The sequence below is a fragment of the Colobus angolensis genome, unplaced genomic scaffold (assembly GCF_000951035.1).
Source record: "Colobus angolensis palliatus isolate OR3802 unplaced genomic scaffold, Cang.pa_1.0 Scaffold190, whole genome shotgun sequence".
Lineage (NCBI taxonomy): Eukaryota > Metazoa > Chordata > Mammalia > Primates > Cercopithecidae > Colobus > Colobus angolensis.
Genome location: NW_012115044.1, coordinates 841,142 through 861,869, shown reverse-complemented (window position 1 = coordinate 861,869; position 20,728 = coordinate 841,142). Strand labels below are relative to the sequence as shown.

Below are 20,728 nucleotides of genomic sequence, written 5' to 3'. Positions count from 1 at the left end.
GCTGCAGTGAGCTGAGATCATGCCACTATACCCAAGTCTGGGTGACAAAGTGAGATCCTGTCTAAAATATATATATATATATATATGAAAAAAAGAATGAAGTGGATTAATAGTAGTGCAAATAAAAAAGAGATCTAAGCAAGATTCAAAACAATAATCAGTCTGCTCCCATTTAAGTTTTTTTCTGTATATACAATCCTAAATACATACAGAAATTTTCTGAAATTATACCTAAGAAATTACTAACGATGGAAGAACATTGAACGATGGAAGAACATTGAAGTGGTCTTGGTTGTAAGGATCACTCAGTTTTCACTTTATGTCCTTATGTAGCATTTGAAAATTTTATCATGGGACTGTATTACTTCCAATAAACAATGTTTTTAAAAATTGCTTTAATTCATTATTATAATATTTATTGAGCTGAACTGTCTAGAAATTCATTGAGTTCTAGACATCGAATTAAACATTTCCTAATGATACCAAAAATTGGAGAAATTCATATATAAATGTTTTTGTTTTTGTTTTTGTTGGAGAAAAAGTCTTGTTCTGTCACCCAGGCTGGAGTGCACTGGCATGATCTCTCCTTACTGCAACTTCCACCCCCTGGGCTCAAGCAATCCTCCCACTTCAGCCTCCTAAGTAGCTGGGACTACAGGTGTGTGCCACCATGCCCACCTGAGTTTTGTATTTTTGGTAGAGACAAGGTCTTACTACGTTGTTCAGGATAATCTCAAATTCCTGGGCTCAAGCAAGCCACCCGCCTCAGTCTCCCAAAGTGTTGGGATTACAGGCGTGAGGCACCACCCAACCTAAATCAATGTTTTCAATTAAATATATATTAAAACCAAAACTTAGCTCTGTAGTTTTATTGTCATGAGTATATATTAAGCTTATACTAAAAAATAAAGCACTTTTTAAAGAAAAAGTATTAAATTTTTCCTCCGAAAGCCTACTTCAAAAAAAATCCATGTGAACAATTACACAAATAATGATTTATCCCTAGAACATTTGTCAAGTTGTTCTATGAGTACATCTGTTAGAGAGTATATTTTTCTGGAGGTAGTTAATATATATTGAACATCAAGTTTAAATTTTCCCTCCAATTTGATGCACCAAAATCATTGTGACAAATCATTTATTTTTAGTTATATTTTCCTAGTACTTAACATTCCTCTGTGTGCGTGTTTATGTGTGTGTCTTTTATTTATTTATTTATTTATTTATTTATTTATTGAGCCAAGGTCTTGCTTTGTTGCCCAGGCTGGTCTCAAACTCCTGGCCTCAGGCAATCCTCCCACCTTAGCCTCCCAAAGTGCTGGGATTACAGGCATGAGCTACCACACCCAACCAAAAATTATAAATATATATATTCTTATAAGTCAGAAATCACTCCTCCCTGAATTACAATTGAGTCTTCCATTGTCTAATTATGAAGATGCTGCTTATCTTTTGTTAAATTTTTAATTATTATGGATACTGAATGGTTGTATGTGTTTATGGAATAATGTGATATAGTGGAATAAGCACATATTTTATAATGATCAAATCAAAGTAATTGAGGGAGCCATCACGTCAACCATTTATCATATCTTTGTGTTAGAAACATCCCAATTCCACTCTTTTGGCTATTTTGAAATATACAATAAATTAGTGTTAACTATAGTCTCCCTGTGTGATACTGAACACTAGATCTTATTCCTTCTATCTAACCGTATTCTTGTACCCATTAACCATCTCCTTTTTATCTTCCCTTCTTAGTACCCTTCCCAGCCCTCTGGTAACCATCACTCTACTCTCTCTTTTTTTGGGGGGAGGGGGTTGGGGGCAGGTCAGGGTCTCACTCTGTTGCCCAGGGTAAAGTGGCACCACCATAGCTCACTGCAGCCTCCAATTCCTGGGCTCCAGTGATTCTCTCATCTCAGCCTCTTGAGCAGCTGGGACTACAAGCACATACCACCACACCTTGCTAATTTTTTTTAAATAATATAGACAGGATCTCACTATGTTGACCAGGCTGGTCTGGAACTCCTGGGCTCAAGCAATGTTCCTGCCTCAGTCTCCCAAAGTGCTGGGATAATAGGCATGAACCACCACACCTGGCATCGTTCTACTCTATCTCCATGAGATCAGTTTCTTTTTAGCTCCCACATATGAGTGAGAACACGGGATATCCATCTTCTTGTGCCTGGCTTATTTCATTTAACCTAATGTCCTCCAGTTCCATCCACATTGTTGCACATAACAGCATTTCATTCTTTTTTATGGCTGAATAATATTCCATAGAATTTATGTACCACATTTTCTTTATCCATTCATCCATTGATGGCTACTTAGGTTGATTCCATATCTTTGATATTGTCAATAGTGCTACAATAAACATGAGTGTGCAGATATCTCTTCAATATATTGATTTCCTTTCTTTTGGATATCTACCCAGAAATGGGATTGCTGGATCATAAGGATGATGCTTATGTTGAAAATTATATTCTGTCTAGCATAAAGGCTTAAATGTTATTACATATACTGTCACTGAGGATAGTTCTATTTTTATAATTAGGTAATAAAACTTTTGTTTTGCAAATTTCTCTCTTTTTTACCTGCTATCAGCCTCTCTGTATCAGGTAGATGTGTGAACTGTCTTCTGTATTCCTCATTCCTGTCTTTATAGGTGGAACTTGAAATCTGCAACAATAAAAAGATTACATTTCTGTCTAATTGTAATTATGTGTCCTAGAAAATAAATATCAAGTGGAATTTAAAATCATATGCTTTCTATGCAATATTTTGTATGTCCTTATATAAATAACCATATAAACATTTCAAAAACACCAAAAAGAAGCAAAGAAGATTACTTCCAGCATGATGAGATGAGGACTTTGGTAATCCCCTCTGCAAAAGCAAATATATAACTAGAAAAAAACTGTCAAAAATAATCATCTCAAACGACTGGAAACTGACCAAAGGCATACAATACAATCAACTGAGAAGTATTTGTTCATGAAAATCCACTGAACTTAGGTAAGGATGGTGGAAGTCTGTGGCACTCGTTCCTGGGTCTGTTCCCATTACCCTTCTTCCTTTACCTGTTAAGTCTATGTGGTAGTTCTTTGAGGGTGGAAATAGGTCATGAAAACTGGCAGCTATCTTGACAGAGAGGGTTCAGCTGTGATGTGGACTGGAGGCAGAAAATCTGTGCCCAGGAGTGAAAGGGAAAACTCTGTACCAATCCAAGCAAGTGTGAGAGTGCAGCAACAATTGGAGCAAGCAGAATGGCAGATTAGCAAGGAGCTTAAAAAGATCTTGAAGGAGAGGCAGCCATAGATGGGCTTGATAAACTAGTCACATATTCCTGCCTGAACAAAGGCTCCAATGTGCATAATACAAACTAGAGAAAGCCCAAGCTATCCACACATTTCCTGGCCAGAGACACAAGAAGTCTCAGGGGAACATGAAAAACTGGGACAAACTTAAAAATGGCCACTTTTAAATGGCCAGAACTTTGCATACATTCCCCAGTCTACACACAGATCTGTCAATAGAAGAGAAAAGCTTTATTGGCTCTATAGATTTAAGTACATTGAGTACATCACTGGCTGACGTAAGAGGTGATCCCTAGGAAGCCAGCCTTAAAAATAAAAACAACAATAATAAGCAGAGCAGACACATGCCACAGGACAAACAGATTTCATAGATATACTCTAGGTGAATTATTAAACAAGCAAGCAAACAAAAATCAGCAATGACAACCCATGGGACAGGAAGGAATGCAATCAGAATCCAGAGACGCTACAATATATTATCTAAATTGTCAATATTCCGACAAAAATTATAAGACATGCAAAGAAACAGGAAAGTGTGACTCATACTAAGGAAAGAAAAAAACAGAACAGAAAACAGAAATAGCCTTTGAGGATCCCCAGACATTGAATTTAGCAGACAAAGATATCAAATCAGTTATTATAAATATGTTCAAAAAACAAAGAGAACCATGCTTAAAGAACTAAAGGAAAGTATGACAACAATGACTCAACAAGTAGAGAACAAATAGATTTTTCACAAAAAATTGTAAAGAAACAAATGGACATTCTGGGGTTGAAAACTACAATAACTCAAATAAAAAATTCACTAGAGGGTTTCAACAGCAAATTCAAAATGACACAGAAAGAATAAGTGAACTTAGGGATAGATTAGTAAAAACTATCAAATTTGAAGAACAGAAAGGACACAGATTTAAGAAAATGAACAGACTCTCAGAGACCAGTGGGACAACATCAAAAGAACCAAAATACATGTGATGTAAGTATCAGAAGGAAAAAGGGGAAGGTAGAAATATATTTGAAGAAATCATGGTCATAAGTTTCTAAATTTTATGGAAAACATTCATGTATACATCCAAGAAACTCAATGAATCCCAAGCAAGATAAACACAGAGTCATGCTAAGACATACCATAGTCAAATTGCTGAACAACAAAGAAAAAAATCCTGAAATGAGCAAGAAAAAAATTGACTCATCGCATACAGTTGAAAAACAGTATAATTTGCAGGTGACTGCTCATCATTAACAATAGAGAGAACAGACCTGCTTTACAAGAAATACTAAAGGAAGTCTGAGCCTGGCATCGTGGCACATGCATCCCTATAATTCCAGCAATTTGGAAGGCCAAGGTGGGAGGATCAATAATTCGATACCAGCCTGGCCAAAACAGTGAAACCCCATCTCTACTAAAATACAAAAATTAGCTGGGTGTGGTGGCGCATGCCTGTGATTCCAGCTACTTGTGGGGATGAGGCAGGAGAATCTTTTGAACCCTGGATGCAGAAGTTGCAGGAAGCCCAGATCGTGCCACTGCACTCCAGCCTGGACGACAGTGAGACTCTGTCTCAAAAAAAATTAAAATTAAAATTAAAAATAAAGGAAGTCCTTCAAGCTACAAGAAAATTATATCATATGATAACTCAAATTCACCAGAAGAAATTAAAACCACCAGAAGTATAAATACATGGGTATTTTTAAAAGACTATGTAAATCTATTTTCTCATTTCTCTCTTAAAATCTTTAAAAGACATAAGGGTCAGCCAGGCGCGGCAGCTCACGCCTGTAATCCCAGCACTTTGGGAGGCCATGACGGGTGGATCATGAGATCAGGAATTCAAGACCAGTCTGGCCAAGATGGTGAAACCCCGTCTCTACTAAAAATACAAAAAATTAGCCAGGCACGGTGGCAGGCGCCTGTAATCCCAGCTACTCGGGAGGCTGAGGCGGGAGAATTGCTTGAATTCACAGGGCAGAGGTTGCAGTGAGCCAAGATGGCGCCACTGCACTCCAGCCTGGGCAACAGAGTGAGACTCTATCTCAAAAAAAAAAAAAAAAAAAAAGACATAAGGGTCTACAAAGCAATAATCATAACACTGTATTGCTGGGTTTATGAGATAATAACATTAGTTGAAGCAAATGTTCAATATTTTAGCAGAATTAAATTAGTATGAAGATAAAGAATACTGTACTCTCTCAAGCAATCACTAAAAACAACCCTCAAAAAATTTTAAATCAAAAGGAATTAAAATGCTACCTTAAAAAATATGTATTTGACACATAAAGAAGGGGAACAGAAGAACAAAAGAAGATATAAGACATACGGAACATAAATAGCAAAATGGTTATTTGTAAATCTAACCATATTATAACTACATTCAATGTAAACAGAATAAGCACAGAAACTGTCAAAACATAGAACCAACTATATTTTGTCTACAAGAGACACACACCTTAGTTACAAAAACACAACAAGGTTAAAAGCAAAAGGATAAGGAAAAAATATACCATGCAAACAGTAATCACAAGAGAATCTGAGTGGCTATATTACTTTTTAGCTGAAATACTACTAGACCAAGAGAGATATCATAATAATAAAAGGGTTGATATATGAAGAAGATAATCATAAATGCATACAGAACAGAGCCCCAAAATGCATGAAGCAAAAATGACAGAACTGTAAGAACAGACCATTCAATACGTTGGAGTTATCAATACCCCATTCTTAATAATTGATAGAAAAGCTACACAGAAAACCAGCAAGGATATAAGAGACTTGAACATTTTCCACCAACCACACCTAACTGGCATTTATAAAACACTCCATCCAACAACTGCAAAATACACATTTTTTTCAAACATGCATGGAACATTCTCCAGAACAGACCATATGCTAGGCCACAAAACAAGTTTCAGTAAATTTGAAAGGATTAAAGCCACAAAAACTATGTTCTCTATGAACACAGAGTAAAATCAGAGATCAACAACACAAGGACTGGAGCTCAACTTCAAATCATCTTAATCCTTACAAATGGAAGGGACAATTCCAGATTGCCTGACAGCTGTATATGAAAATTCTCCCTGGAAGAACACATCACTCTAGGACTCAAAATGCTGCCACAAAAATAATGGAAAATAGAGAATAAAGGATAAGAGACTGATAATACAGTGAGGAGATCTAACACACATGTAAACGAAGTCCCAGCAGAAAATGAGGTAGATGCAGTATTTGAAACAATAAAAATTTTTTAAAAAATTTAACATTTGAAGTTTCTGTCCTCAAAGACCCCAAATTCTTCTTTTCTTGTAGTTCTCTAAAATCGTTTTCAAAAATAGCATCTTCCTATTCTAAGTGATTTGAGCACTTTTTTGTGCATATTTATATATGTAAATACAGTAAAACTCAATAAGCCACTATCTTGCAGTCCAAAAATCCTAACAGTTGGCTTCTAATCAAAAATAGTCTGAACAGTCCCAGTGATTCAGTATCTGTGGCACACTCCATAACCTCACAAGCAGATTTTTTAATGAGGTTTGGTAGTTGCTATGGTTTGAATATGGTTTGTCCCCACCAAAACTCACGTTGAGGCTTGGTCCTCAATGGAATGGTATTGAGAGGTGGTAGGAACTTTAAGAGGTGTTTGGGTCATGAGGGATCCCTCATGAAGGACTTATCACCATCTTGCGGGAGTGCTCTCTCCGTCTGGATTAATTACCAAAAGAGCAGGCTATTATAAAGCAAGGTTGCCTCTCATGTTTTGTCTCTTTCAAATGTGTTCCCACCATGTGATGGCATCCATCATATTATGATGCAACATGAGACCCTGGCCAGATGAGACCACCTGATCTTGAACTTTCCATCCTCCAGAACCATGAGCCAAATAAATCTCCTTTCTATATAAATTACCCAGTCTAGGTGTTCTGTTATAGTAACATAAAAGAGACTAAGACAGAAAATTGGTACCAAGAAGTAGGGTTGTTGCTATTACAATACCTGAAAATGTGGTAGCAGCTTTGGAACTGGGTAATGGTTAGAGGCTGGAAGAATTTGCAGGAGCAGGCTAGAAAAAGCCTAGATTGCTATAAATGGGTCATTAACAGAAATTCTGGTGAGGGCTCAGAAAACAAGAAGACTAGGAAAGTCTGGAACTTCTTAGAGATTACTTCACTGGTTGTGAACAGAACATCCATAGAAATGTGGACAGTAAAGGCCATTCTGAAGAGGTCTCTGATGGAAATGAGGAATATCTTATTGGGAATTGAGCAAAGGTCATTATATAAAATAGCAAAGAACTTCGTGGCATTGTATCCATGTCCTAGGGCTTTGCAGATGGCCAAACCTGAGACAGCTGATGAGATTAATGCCATCTTTTGGGAGTGCTCTCTGGGTCTGGATTAATTACCCAAAGAGAATTTAATTACCAAAGCTATAATTTCTGGAAGAAGAAATATCTAAGCAGCTTTGTAAAGAAAAAATAAAATAGGCTGGCGCTGTGGCTCGTGCCTGTAATCCCAGCAATTTGGGAGGCCGAGGCGGGCAGATCACCTGAGGTCAGCAGTTGAAGACCAGCCTGGCCAACATGGTGAAACCCCGTCTCTACTAAAAATACAAAAATTTGCCAGGCGTGGTGGTGCATGCCTGTAATCCCAGCTACTTGGGAGGCTGAGGCAGGGAGAATCGCTTGAACCCAGGGGGCAGAGGTTGCAGTGAGCTGAGATCGTCCCATTGCACTCCAGCCTGGGTGACAGAGTGAGACTCCATCTCAAAAATGAAATAAAATAAAATAAAATACAAGTATCTAGGCAGCAAAGCACTCAACATGCTGCATGGCTGCTTTTAGCCACTTACAGTAAAATGAGAGACAGAATACTTATTTAAAGACAGAATTTATAATTGAAAGGAAAGCAGAGCATAAAAATTTGGAAAATTCACAGTCTGACCATGTGGTATAGCATGAAAGAGCATTTTCAGAAGAGGACCTAGAGACTATCTGGAGATTAATATAGCTAAAAGGGACCCTCTGCAGGGGGAGAGGTGCAGAGAGCTCCACTAGAATCATGTTCAGCAGAAATGCGGGGTCAGGGCTACCACTGGGATCCCAAAAGGGTAGAACACTGAGGAGAGTGCAATATCTGTCTGGGAAAGCTACAGGCACCAGTGTGCAACTGCAGCTCATGACAGAAGTGATATGGGCTGCACCTAGCAAAATCATGGAAGCAGGGCTGCTTGAGGCCTGAGTTCCATACCAACGAGGCACTTACTTTAAAAACTTAAGATATAATTCACATACTATAGAATTCGTCCTTTTGCAATGTACAAGTCAATGATTTTGGTATACTCACAAAACTGTGCAATCATTACCACTATATAATTCCAGAAAGCTTTTATCATGCCAAAAAGAAATCCTATACCCATTAGCAGTTACTCTCCGTTTCAGCCTCCACCCAGGTCCTTACAACACGAATCTACTTTCTATCTCTATGGATTTGCTAATTCTGGAAATTTCATATTAATGGAACAGACACAAAGTGCATATCATTGATTGCACTATTGTGGCCCTTTGTGTCTGTAGCCTATCACCACCCACCATTATGTAGGTATTCAAGGTTCATCTATGTTGCAGCATGAATCATTACTTCATTCTAGCTTATGGATGAATAATATTTCATTATACGAATATACTACATTTTATCTATGCATTCATCAATTGATTAATGTTTGGGTTGTTTCAATTTTCTGCTTATTATGAATAATGCTGTTATGAATATTCATGTAAAAATGTTTATGTGAACATATTTAAATTCTCTGGGGTGGCCGGGCGCGGTGGCTCAAGCCTGTAATCCCAGCACTTTGGGAGGCCAAGACGGGCGGATCACGAGGTCAGGAGATCGAGACCATCCTGGCTAACACAGTGAAACCCCGTCTCTACTAAAAATACAAAAACTAGCCGGGCGAGGTGGCGGGCGCCTGTAGTCCCAGCTACTCCGGAGGCTGAGGCAGGAGAATGGCGTAAACCCGGGAGGCGGAGCTTGCAGTGAGCCGAGATACGGCCACTGCACTCCAGCCCGGGCGACAGAGCGAGACTCCGCCTCAAAAAAAAAAAAAAAAAAAATTCTCTGGGGTATATACCTAAGAGAAGAATTGCTGGGTCATATAGTAACTCTGTTCAAATTTTTAGGAAGTGCCAAACTATTTTCCAAAATGCCTGTACCATTTTACATTCCCACCAGCAATGTATGAGAGTTTTAACTTTGCCACATCCTCACCAAATCTAATGTCTATCTTTCTTATTACAGCCATGCAAATGGGTGTAAAATGACATTTCCATTGTAGTACTGAATTGCATTTACCTTATAACTATTGATGTCGGACACGTTTTCATGTGTTTATTGGGTATTTGTATGCCTCGGGAGAAATGTCTATTCACATTTTGGCCATTTTTAATTGGTTTGTCTTTTTATTGAGTTGTAAGAGTTTTTTATACATTCTAGTACAAGTCCCTTATCCAATATTTGATTTGTGGATATTTTCTCATTCTGCGGGTGATCTTTTCATTTTCTTAATGAACTTCTTGAAGCACAGAAATTTTTATTTTTTATTTTTTAGAAATGGGGTCTCACTTTGTTGCCCAGGATGGAGGGCAGTAGCTACCCCAGGCACAATCATAGCACAATGCAGCCTCAAACTCCTGGCCTCAGAGCGAACTCCCACCTCAGCCTCCTAAGTAGCTGGGAAGACAGGCACACACCACCAAACATGGCTCTATTTTAATGAAGTCCAACTTACCTATTTTTTCTTTGTCACTTGAGATTTTCAAGTCATATCTAAGAAATGATTACCTAATCCAAAGTTCATGAAGATTTAAACCTATGTTTTCTTCTAAGAGTTTTAGTTTTAGCTCTCACGTGTAGGTCTATGATAAATTTCAAGTGGATTCTCGTACATGGTGTGAAGTAAGGGTCCAAATTCATTCCTTTGCATGTGTGTATCTAGTTGTATCATTTGTGGAAAAGACTATTCTTTCCCTCATTAAGTTGTTTTGACACTCAAAAATCAATTGATCATAAACTTAAGAGTTTATTTCTGAACTCTCAATTCTACTCCACTAACACTTAAGTCACTTTTTTTTTTTTTTTTTTTAACAAGACAGAGGCTGTGTCACCCAGGCTAGAGTGCAGTGGTGCGATCTCAGCTCACTGGATCCTCCACCTCCCAGGTTCAAGCGATTCTCCTGCTTTAGCCTCCCATGTAGCTGGGATTACAGGTGCCTGCCACCATGCCCAGCTAATTTTTTGTATTTTCAGTAGAGACGGGGTTTCACCATGTTGGCCAGGCTGGTCTTGAACTCCTGCCCTCAGGTGATCCACCTGCCTCGGACTCCCAAAGTGCTAGAATTACAGGCATGAGCCACTACGCCCAGCCCATAAGTCTATTTTTATGTGAATCCACACTATCTTGATTATTGTAGCTTTGTAGTAATCAATGAAATTAGGAAGTGTACATCTTCCAATAGAGGCTTGGGTACTGCTTGTCCATTTCTACAAAAGAAACCCATTTGAACTTTGACAGGATAGTGTTGAATCTATAGATTAGTCTGAGGAGTATTGCCATCATTAACAACATTAAGCCTCCCAATCCATAAATATGGGATGTCTTTCCAATTATTAATGTCTTTTTAAAAGTCTTTCAATAAAGTTTTGTCGTTTTCAGTGTACAAGTATTACACATCTTTTGTTAAATTTATTCCTATCTTGGCCGGGCGCAGTGGCTCACACCTGTAATCTCAGTTTGGGAGTCCAAGGCAGGCAGATCATGAGGTCAGGAGTTTGAGACTAGCCTGACCAACATGGTGAAACCCTGTCTCTACTAAAAATACAAAAATTAGCCAGGCGTGGTGGCACGCAGCTGTAATCCCAGCTACTCAAGAAGCTGAGGCAGGACAATCACTTGAACCCAGGAGGAAGAGGTTGCAGTGAGCCAAGATTGCATCACTACACTCCAGCCTGGGCGACAGAGCAAGGCTCCGTCTCAAAAAAAAAAAAAAATTATTCCTATTTTATTCATTTGATACCACTGTAAATGGAATTGTTTTCTTAATTTCATGTTAAGGATATTCACTGCTAGTGTATAGACTTACAATTAGTTTTAGTTTTGGAATCAAGGTAATACTGGCTTCCCAGAATAATCTGGGAAGTGTTGCCTCTTTTTCTGGTTTTTTGAAAGAGTTTTTGAAAGATTTGTGTTGTTCTTTAAACATTTGGTAGAATATACCAGTAAAGTCATCTGATCCTGAGCTTTTCTTTGTGAAAAGTTAGTTGCTGTTGTTGTCATTTTAGTTTTGAGGATTGACGGTTTCTTTGGTTTTTGTTTTTTTACTAATTCAATCTCTTTCCTTGTCATAGGTCTATTAAGATTTTCTCTTTCTTCTTGAGTCTGTTTCAGTAATTTGTGTATTTTGTGGAAATATGCCTAGTTCATCTAGGTTCTCTAAGGTATTTCAAAGCATATTAAAACCTAATAACATCAACTGTACTGGAACATTACCAAAATAGACTATATAATCAGCCATACCTCAAAAAATTTAAGAGAACTGAAACCATACAGTGTACATTTTCTGACTATAATAAAATCAAACTAGAAGTCAATAATAGAAAAATAGCTCAAAATCTCCAAACACTTGGAAACTAAACAACACACTTCTAGATAATCCATCAAGAGTCAAAGGTCAAAGCGGAAGTCTCAAGGGAAATAAAATAACACACTGAACTGATGAAAATTAAAATATTAATGTAACATATCAAAATTTGTGGGACACAGCTAAAGATGAGAGAGAAATTTATAGCACTAAATGCCCACATTAGAAAAAAAGGAAAAGTCTGAAATAATCTAAGCATCTAACTCAAGAACTTAGAAGAGAAAGAGTAAAATAAACCCAATTCAAGCAAAAGTAAATAAAAAAGAGCGGAAATCAGTGAAATTAAAACAAAAACAATAGAGAATATGAATAAAACAAAGAGCTGATTCTTTAAAAATAATGAAATTGATAAAACCTCTAGCAAGACTGACCAAAAAGAGAGAGAAGACACAAACCACTAATATCAGGAATAAAACAGGGTCAGCACCGTAGACAGAACTCAAAAGGATATAGCGAAATACTATAAAGAACTCTACATATGTAATGAGGCCGGGCACAGTGGCTCACACCTGCAATCTCAAACACTTTGGGAGGCCGAGGAGGGTGAGTCACCTAAGGTCAGAAGTTCGAGACTACCCTGGCCAACATGGTAAAATCCCATCTCTACTAAAAACACAAAATCCCGGCTAGTAAAATACAAAGGTAGCTGGAAGGCCAGACACAGTGGCTCACACCTATAATCCCAGCACTTTGGGAGGTTGAGGCAGTGGATCACGAGGTCAGGAGATCAAGACCATCCTGGCCAACATGGTGAAACCCTGTCTCTACTAAAATACAAAAAATTAGCCAGGTATGGTGGAGTACGCCTGTAGTCTCAGCTACTCAGGAGGCTAAGGCAGGGGAATTACTTGAACCTGGAAGCCAGGGGTTGCAGTGAGCCGAGATCGCACCACTGTGACTCCAGCCTAGCGACAGATTAAGACTCTGTCTCAAAAAAAAAAAAAGTAACTTGGATTACAGGCATGTACCTGTAATCCCACCTACTTGGGAGGCTAAGGCATGATGATCACTTGAACCTGGGAGGTGGAGGCTGCAGTGAGCTGAGATCGTGCCACTGCACTATAGCCTGGGCAACAGAGTGAGACTCTGTCTCAAAAACAAAACAAACAAAAGAACTCTACACATGTAAATATGACAATTTAGATGAAATTGATTATCAAAAAACACAAACTACCATTACAAATTAAGGAAATTAAGTTCACAATTTAAAATTTCCCAAGAAAGAAATCTCCAGGCCCAGAAAGTTTTACTGGAGAATTCTACAAAACATTAAAAAAACTAATTCTATACAATCTCTCCAAAAAACAGAACAAGAGGGAGCACTTCCCAGTTCATTGTATGAAGCTAGTATTACCCCGATACCAAACCAGCTAAAGACATTTCAAAAAACAGAAAATTACAGAACAATATCCCTCATGTATGTAGATAAAAAATCCTTAACAAAATATTAGCAAATAGAATTCAGCCATAAATAAAAAGAATTATATAACATGACCAAGTGGAGTTTATTCCAGCATCCAAGGCTGGTTCAATATTCAAAAATCAATCAATGTAACCCACCATATTAACATGCTTTTAAAAATTACACAATCATATCACTTGATATAGGAATAATATTTGACAAAATTCAACATCTATTTGTGATAAAAAAAAAAACTCTTAAAAATAGGAATACAGGCTGGACACGGTGGCTCCACCTGTAATCCCAGCACTTTGGGACGCCGAGGTGGACAGATCACCTGAGGTCAGGAGTTCAAGACCATCCTGGCCAACATGGCAAAACCCCATCTCTACTAAAAAATACAAAAATTAGCTGGGTGTGGTGGCAGGCGCCTATAATCCCAGCTACTAAGGAGGCTGAGACAAGGAGAACTGCTTGAACCTGGAAGACAGAGGTTGCAGTGAGCCAAGATCGCGCCATTGCACTCCAGCAGCCTGGGGGTGACAGAGCAAAACTCCTTCTCAAAAAAAAAAAAAAAAAGGAATACAAGAGAACTTCCTGAATTTAAGAGCATCTACAAAATACCTATAGTTTAAAAAATACCTTAAAGATGAAAGCCTTAATGATTTCCTTGGAAGATCAGGAAAAAGGCAAGAATGTCCACTCTCACCATTCTCATTCAACATAGTGCTGGAAGTTTCAGCCAGTGCAATTGAGGCTTTTTTTTAAAATAAAAGGCATACAGGGCTGAGTATGGCGACTCATGCCTATAATGCAAGCTTTTTGGGATGTCAAGGCAGATGGATTACTTGAGCTCAAGAGTTCAAGACCAGCCTGGGCAACATGGTGAAACCCCAACTCTACTAAAAATACAAAAATTAGCCAAGTACAGTAGCACATGCCTATAGTCCCAGCCACTCAGGAGGCTGAGGTAGGAGGATCTCTGAGTCCAGGAGATGGAGGTTGCAGTGAGCTGAGATTGTACCACAGCACTCCAGTCTGGGCAACAGAGCCAGATCCTATCTAAAAAAAAAAAAAAAAAGACAGCCAGCATGGTGACTCATGCCTGTAATCCCAGCACTTTGGGATGCTAAGGCAGGTGGATCACTTGAGGTCAGGCGTTTGCGACCAGCCTGGCCAACATGGAGAAACCCCTGTGTCTGCTAAAAATACAAAAATTAGCTGGGCGTAGTGGCATGTGCCTGTAATCCCAGCTACTCAGGAGGCTTAGATGGGAGAACTGCTTGAACTCAGGAGGTGGAGGTTGCAGTGAGCTGAGATCGCACCACTGCACTCCAGCCTGGGCGACAGAGCGGGACTCTGTCTCTAAATAAATAAATACATACATACATAAACAAATAAATAAATCTGGAGAGCAGACTAGCCGGGGGTAACATAGGGGGTGGCAGTGGGAGGAGAGTCGCTATATTTATAAAAGGGCAACATGAGAAATTCCTGTTGTGATGAAAATGTTCTTGATTCTATCCATGTCAATATCTTAGCTGTGATATTGTACTATAGTTTTGTAAGTTGTTACTATTGGGGGAAATTGTTTAAAGGATACAGGGATCCCTATTATTTCTTAAAAATGCGTGTGACTCTACACTTACCTCTTTAATGAGAAATAAAAGAGAAAAAAAGGGAAAGAGGAGGAGGTTGATACAATTAGAATAAATGTGTTAATTCTGGCTGGGTGTGGTGGCTTATATCTGTAATCCCAGCTACTCGGGAGGCTGAGGCAGGAGAATCCCTTGAAAACCGGGAGGTGGAGGTTGTAGTGAGCCAAGATCACACCACTGAACTCCAGCCAGGGTGACAGAGCAAGGCTGTCTCAAAAAACAAATTTTTTTTTAAGTGTTAATTCTATGTAAGAGGGGAAAATGTTTAAAGCTGATTCAGAGGTCAATACACCACACTATTTTCCCCTTCTTCCAACCACTTACCTTTAGGCCATTTTACTTACTCACATCTTCTCCAGAGAAATAATGCAATTAAAATCACTTAATTATTATTACTATTATTTTATTATTATTATTATTATTTTCTGAGACAGAGTCTCACTCTGTCGCCCAGGCTGGAGTACAATGGTGTGATCTCGGCTCACTGCAACCTCCATCTCCTGGGTTCAAGCAATTCTCCCACTTCAGCCTCCCAAGTAGCTGGGATTACAGGAGCGCACCACCATGCCCAGCTAATTTTTTTATTTTTATTAGAGAGGGGGTTTGCCATGTTGGCCAGGCTGATCTCGAACTCCTGGCCTCAAAAGATCTGCCTCCCAAAGTGCTGGGATTACAGGCATGAGCCACCATGTCCGGCCAAAATCACTTAATTATTGATCAAAGTACTAAGGTGATAGAAAGTCACTCTCCCATGTAGCTCATAGGATTCGGTGTAACTGTTTTTGTTTTGTTTTGTTTTTTGTTTGTTTTTGAGACCGAGTTTTGCTCTTGTTACCCAGGCTGGACTGCAATGGCATGCTCTCAATTCACTGCAACCTCCGCCTGCCGGGTTCAAGCAATTCTCCTGCCTCCACCTCCCAAGTAGCTGGGATTACAGGCATGCGCCACCACACCCAGCTAATTTTGTATTTTTAGTAGAGACAGGGTTTCTCCATGTTGGTCAGGCTGGTCTCAAACTCCCGACCTCAGGTGATCCGCCCGCCTCAGCCTCCCAAATTGCTGGGATTACAGCCATGAGCCACCACGCCCCGCTCAGTGTCACTGTTTTAAAGTGCACAGATAGTATCTAATAAAGGTTTTCTGGAAAGGCAGGTAGAGCTAGAAATTTTGTATTATCTTAGATTTGTTTTTTATGTGCTATTTAAATATCTCATTGCCCTAGATAATCAAAGGGCTATACTTAGGTTGAAGTCTTAATAAATATCCCAGTAACATATCACTGTTCTAGTTAATTTCCATATTCTCTATGTCATTTATTAAATATGTTAATTTATTGGTAAAGCAATTTCTTAGTAGTTTTTTCCTCCAAAAGATTTTTTTCATGTTGATATGGTGATCTTTAAAAAAGCATATATGTTTTTAATGAAACATGCATTTTCTTCCTTCAGCCCTTCTTTAAACAACCGTAAGTCAAATTTTATAAAGGAAGATTAGGACAACAGTCCAAAAGCTGGTACTTTAGTCAGGTTTTTGCCCTTACGTTGTACTTTTAATGACCTTAGCAACCCCCACCTTGCAAATCCAATGGCCAACTCTCATGGTGCACCTAACTCAACCTAACACAGTAGATCACTGTCCTTGAAAGGCTTCCTTCAGTTGCCTTTGAGGACACCACACTTTTTAAGATTTTCTTCTATCTCTTAACCAAATCTCTGTTTCTTTTGCCACTTTCTGCTCCACCACCTGAAGTTTTGAACACTGGAGAGTCCACTTCTCTTCTCTATCCATATTTTCTCCCTAAGTGATCTGATCCAGTCTTCATAAGTCTGTCTTTAAGTATCATGCCTACTCGAAACTTCTCAGTTTACTTCTGGCTCCAATCTCTCCCCTAAGATTCAAGTAGTATATTCAATAGCCCACCTGACCTTTCTATCCATATATCAAATATGCATTGCCAACTCAGTTACAAAAAAAACTCTTCATTTCTCCACATGCCAGAACCTACTTCTCTCTCAGTCTTTTCTTCTCCTAAATGGCACTTCCCTGTACCCAGTTGCACTGACCAGAAACCTAGGAATAATTATCCCTGATCTTTCTTGTTCCCTCGCTGACCATAGCAATCCCTTCAGCAGGCTATTTGTCAAGTAAGACAATCTCATTTCAGCCTCAGGGCCTTCCCATAGAACACCACTGCCCTTTCCCTTCCCTCCCAGGATTCACTGGTGTTCTCCCTCTCTCACCCACCCCCACCATTTAAGCCCCTCTCTAATGGCACTTCCTCAGAGAAGCTATTCCTGACCATCCTAACTAAAAATGCTACTCCCTCCCAAGTTATTCTCTACACCTTTACATTCTTTTGTTGTCTTCATAGCTTCTATCACTACCTGATATAGTACATGTTCGTTTATTTATATACTGTCCAGCTCCCATTCTGTTGCCAGATCCAGGGAGGTAGAGAGGCTATCCTGTTCACTTAGAACATTCTTGTGCATAGAAGACACTCTAATAAATGAATAAATAAGACCATTCATTTCTTAATTCATGTATATCTACCTTTGCCACTTTTAAGATAATAATGTCTCTGCTCACAAACTTTTTTTTTTTTTATTATTATACTTTAAGTTCTAGGGTACATGTGCATAACGTGCAGGTTTGTTACATAAGTATACTTGTGCCATGTTGGTGTGCTGCACCCATCAACTCGTCAGCACCCATCAATTCGTCATTTATATCAGGTATAACTCCCAATGCAATCCCTCCCCCCTCCGCATGATAGGCCCCAATGTGTGATGTTCCCCTTCCCGAGTCCAAGTGATCTCATTGTTCAGTTCCCACCTATGAGTGAGAACATGCGGTGTTTGGTTTTCTGTTCTTGTGATAGTTTGCTAAGAATGATGGTTTCCAGCTGCATCCATGTCCCTACAAAGGATGCAAACTCATCCTTTTTTATGGCTGTATAATATTCCATGGTGTATATGTGCCACATTTTCTTAATCCAGTCTGTCACAGATGAACATCTGGGTTGATTCCAAGTCTTTGCTATTGTGAATAGTGCCGCAATAAACATACGTGTGCATGTGTCTTTGTAGCAGCATGATTTATAATCCTTTGGGTATATACCCAGTAATGGGATGGCTGGGTCATATGGTACATCTAGATCTAGATCCTTGAGGAATCGCCATACTGTTTTCCATAATGGTTGAACTAGTTTACAATCCCACCAACAGTGTAAAAGTGTTCCTATTTCTCCACATTCTCTCCAGCACCTGTTGTTTCTTAATTTATCCTGTGAGCAGCTCACTGCAATTCCTGATTATGAAACCCTTCCTCTTGAGTGAAAATGTTTCATGCACATTCTCTTTGAATATTGCCTCTTGCTTATACTCTGTGTTCATCTTCTGAAATTGCTATAAGATTCATAATGGACTTCTCTACTATTTCCTTTACATCTTAAACTGCTCTCTTTCACACTTTCTCTCTTTATCTCTCAGTGATACAATCTGAGTAATTTCCTAATGCGTATATATCTTTCAGTTTACTGATCTCTCTTTAGTTTCCATTTCCCAAGCCCTCTGCATTAATTACTATTATTTCAATGACATATTTTTCATTTCTAGAAGCTGTATTTGATTATTTTTTCAAATCTGCCTGGTGTTCTTGAGAATTTCCTACCCATTTATAATACTTTTAATTCCTTCTATTGTCTTTACAATAGCATATGACTTTTATAGTCTTTATTTGGTATAGTAGTTTTATTATATGAAGTTTTGGAGGGTCAAATATGCTATTTATTGAATCTCTTTCTGCTCACTTATAGAGTACTAAATCCAAGCCCCAAAACTTCATGAGAGATGGACTACATTTAGAGATGGATTATAGTTACATATTCTCAGGAGAAACTACCCCCACTCCCACCCTAAGCCCGGGCTTAGACAGACAAGCTTCCTTGTCTTCAACCTATGGATGTAGTGGATTTTTTTTGTCTGTATTTCACAGAGGGTATGGCAGTCTGGCTTTATAAAGAGTTCTCAGTTCCAGCTCACACAAGTTCAAGGAGTTATCTCCTATCTCCTATCACAGCATGGCCATTAATGCTGAGCAAATTCCTCAGGGGTACCTCAGCATTAGCTCAGGGCTTACAACTAACTCTGGTAATCAGTTCTCTCTTTTTTTTTTTTTTTTTTTCAATCCCTTAGGTGTATTTCCCTTGCTGTTTTGTGAGCCAAGACATGCATTATTTAAAAAAAAGTTTGAAACATTTCATCCAGCATTGCTAGGTACCTTTAGCAGAAGAGCATTTAAATAGTCCCCTTCTCGTTTTGCTGGAAGTGTTGGTTTTTATTCCTTTACGATTCAACCTAAAACTGTTAAAAGACATCTAGGTTTATCAAGCAGTATCTTAACTATACTTAAACTTTTTCAAATTGAATAAAATGTTTTTTTAATCCAACATAAATTGGAAAATGAGTTTATTATTTTTTATCAGTCACCAAAGTAAAAATCTGAAATATCCTTTATAAGCTTGAACAAATCCAAGACATGTTGTTGTGTAGGACAACATGATTACAGGAAACCTATTCTCCCCAGTTGCCAAAGTATGTTACAAGCATACTAATTAATCCTCTTGGGATTTTTTTTAATAGTACAACATTAATTAATCCTTACTATGTATGTATAAATCAGATTTGTGGCAAAAAATAAACCAGTTTTATCCCCACTTCTAAGTAGAAAAATTTACCTATAAATAATGTGACCAGGATAAGTTACTGATAAAGTACAGAATAGGCCAGAAATGGTGCTACACACCTCTCATCCCAGCTACTTGGGAGACTGAGGCACAAGAATCACTTGAGCCCAGGAGGCGGAGGTTGCAGTGAGCTAAGATCATGCCACTGCACTCCAGCCTGGGTGACAGAGTGAGACTATGCCTCAAATAAATAAACAAATTAAGTACAGAATAAAGACTTCTGATTTTTTGCACAGTTAAAGAAAACTTGGCCAGGCGCAGTGGTTCAGGCCTGCAATCCCAGCACTTTGGGAGGCTGAGGTGGATGGATCACCTGAGGTCAGGAGCTGGAGACCAGCCTGGCTCACATGGTGAAACCCTATCTCTACTAAAAAATATATAAATTAGCCCAGTTGGTGGCGCTCACCTGTAGTCCCAGCTACTCAGGAGGGTGAGGCAGGAGAATCACTTTGAACTCAGGAGGTGGAGGTTTCAGTGAGCTAAGATCACAGCACTGCACTCCAGCCTGGGCAACAGAGTGATGAAAGAAAGAAAGAAAGGAAGAAAGGAAGAAAACTTGACTATTACCTAGAAAAATTCAAATATAAATATTTTCTATTAAAACCTAAGTATACTAGTTATTACATATATGTAGATAATGCTTGAAAATCTGTTTATTCTTAAAATGTTTTAAAACAAAAAAATACAAGAAATAATCCATTTGAACTCCAATCTTTTTTAAAATTCTCCTACTCCATCTTTTTTTCTACTTCCCTTCCTAAATCAAAGACCTGAGGAATCTGAGATCTCCTATCTTCTTTATGCATACTTTTCTTTTCTTTTTTTTTTTTTGGAGACGGAGTCTAGCTCTGTCGCCCAGGCTGGAGTGCAGTGGCGCGATCTCGGCTCACTGCAAGCTCCGCCTCCCG

At 38.7% G+C, this 20,728-nt stretch overlaps 1 protein-coding gene across 1 annotated transcript in view; it reads right to left on the bottom strand.

The window, feature by feature from the left end:
- GRAMD1C (GRAM domain containing 1C) overlaps nucleotides 1-20,728 on the bottom strand; it is a 110,418-nt gene that overhangs the window by 75,958 nt on the left and 13,732 nt on the right. Inside the window, exon 3 of the mRNA XM_011940583.1 lies at nucleotides 2,601-2,685. Within this exon, the coding sequence (XP_011795973.1) occupies nucleotides 2,601-2,685 (85 nt within the window). The remainder of the gene's footprint in view (nucleotides 1-2,600; nucleotides 2,686-20,728) is intronic.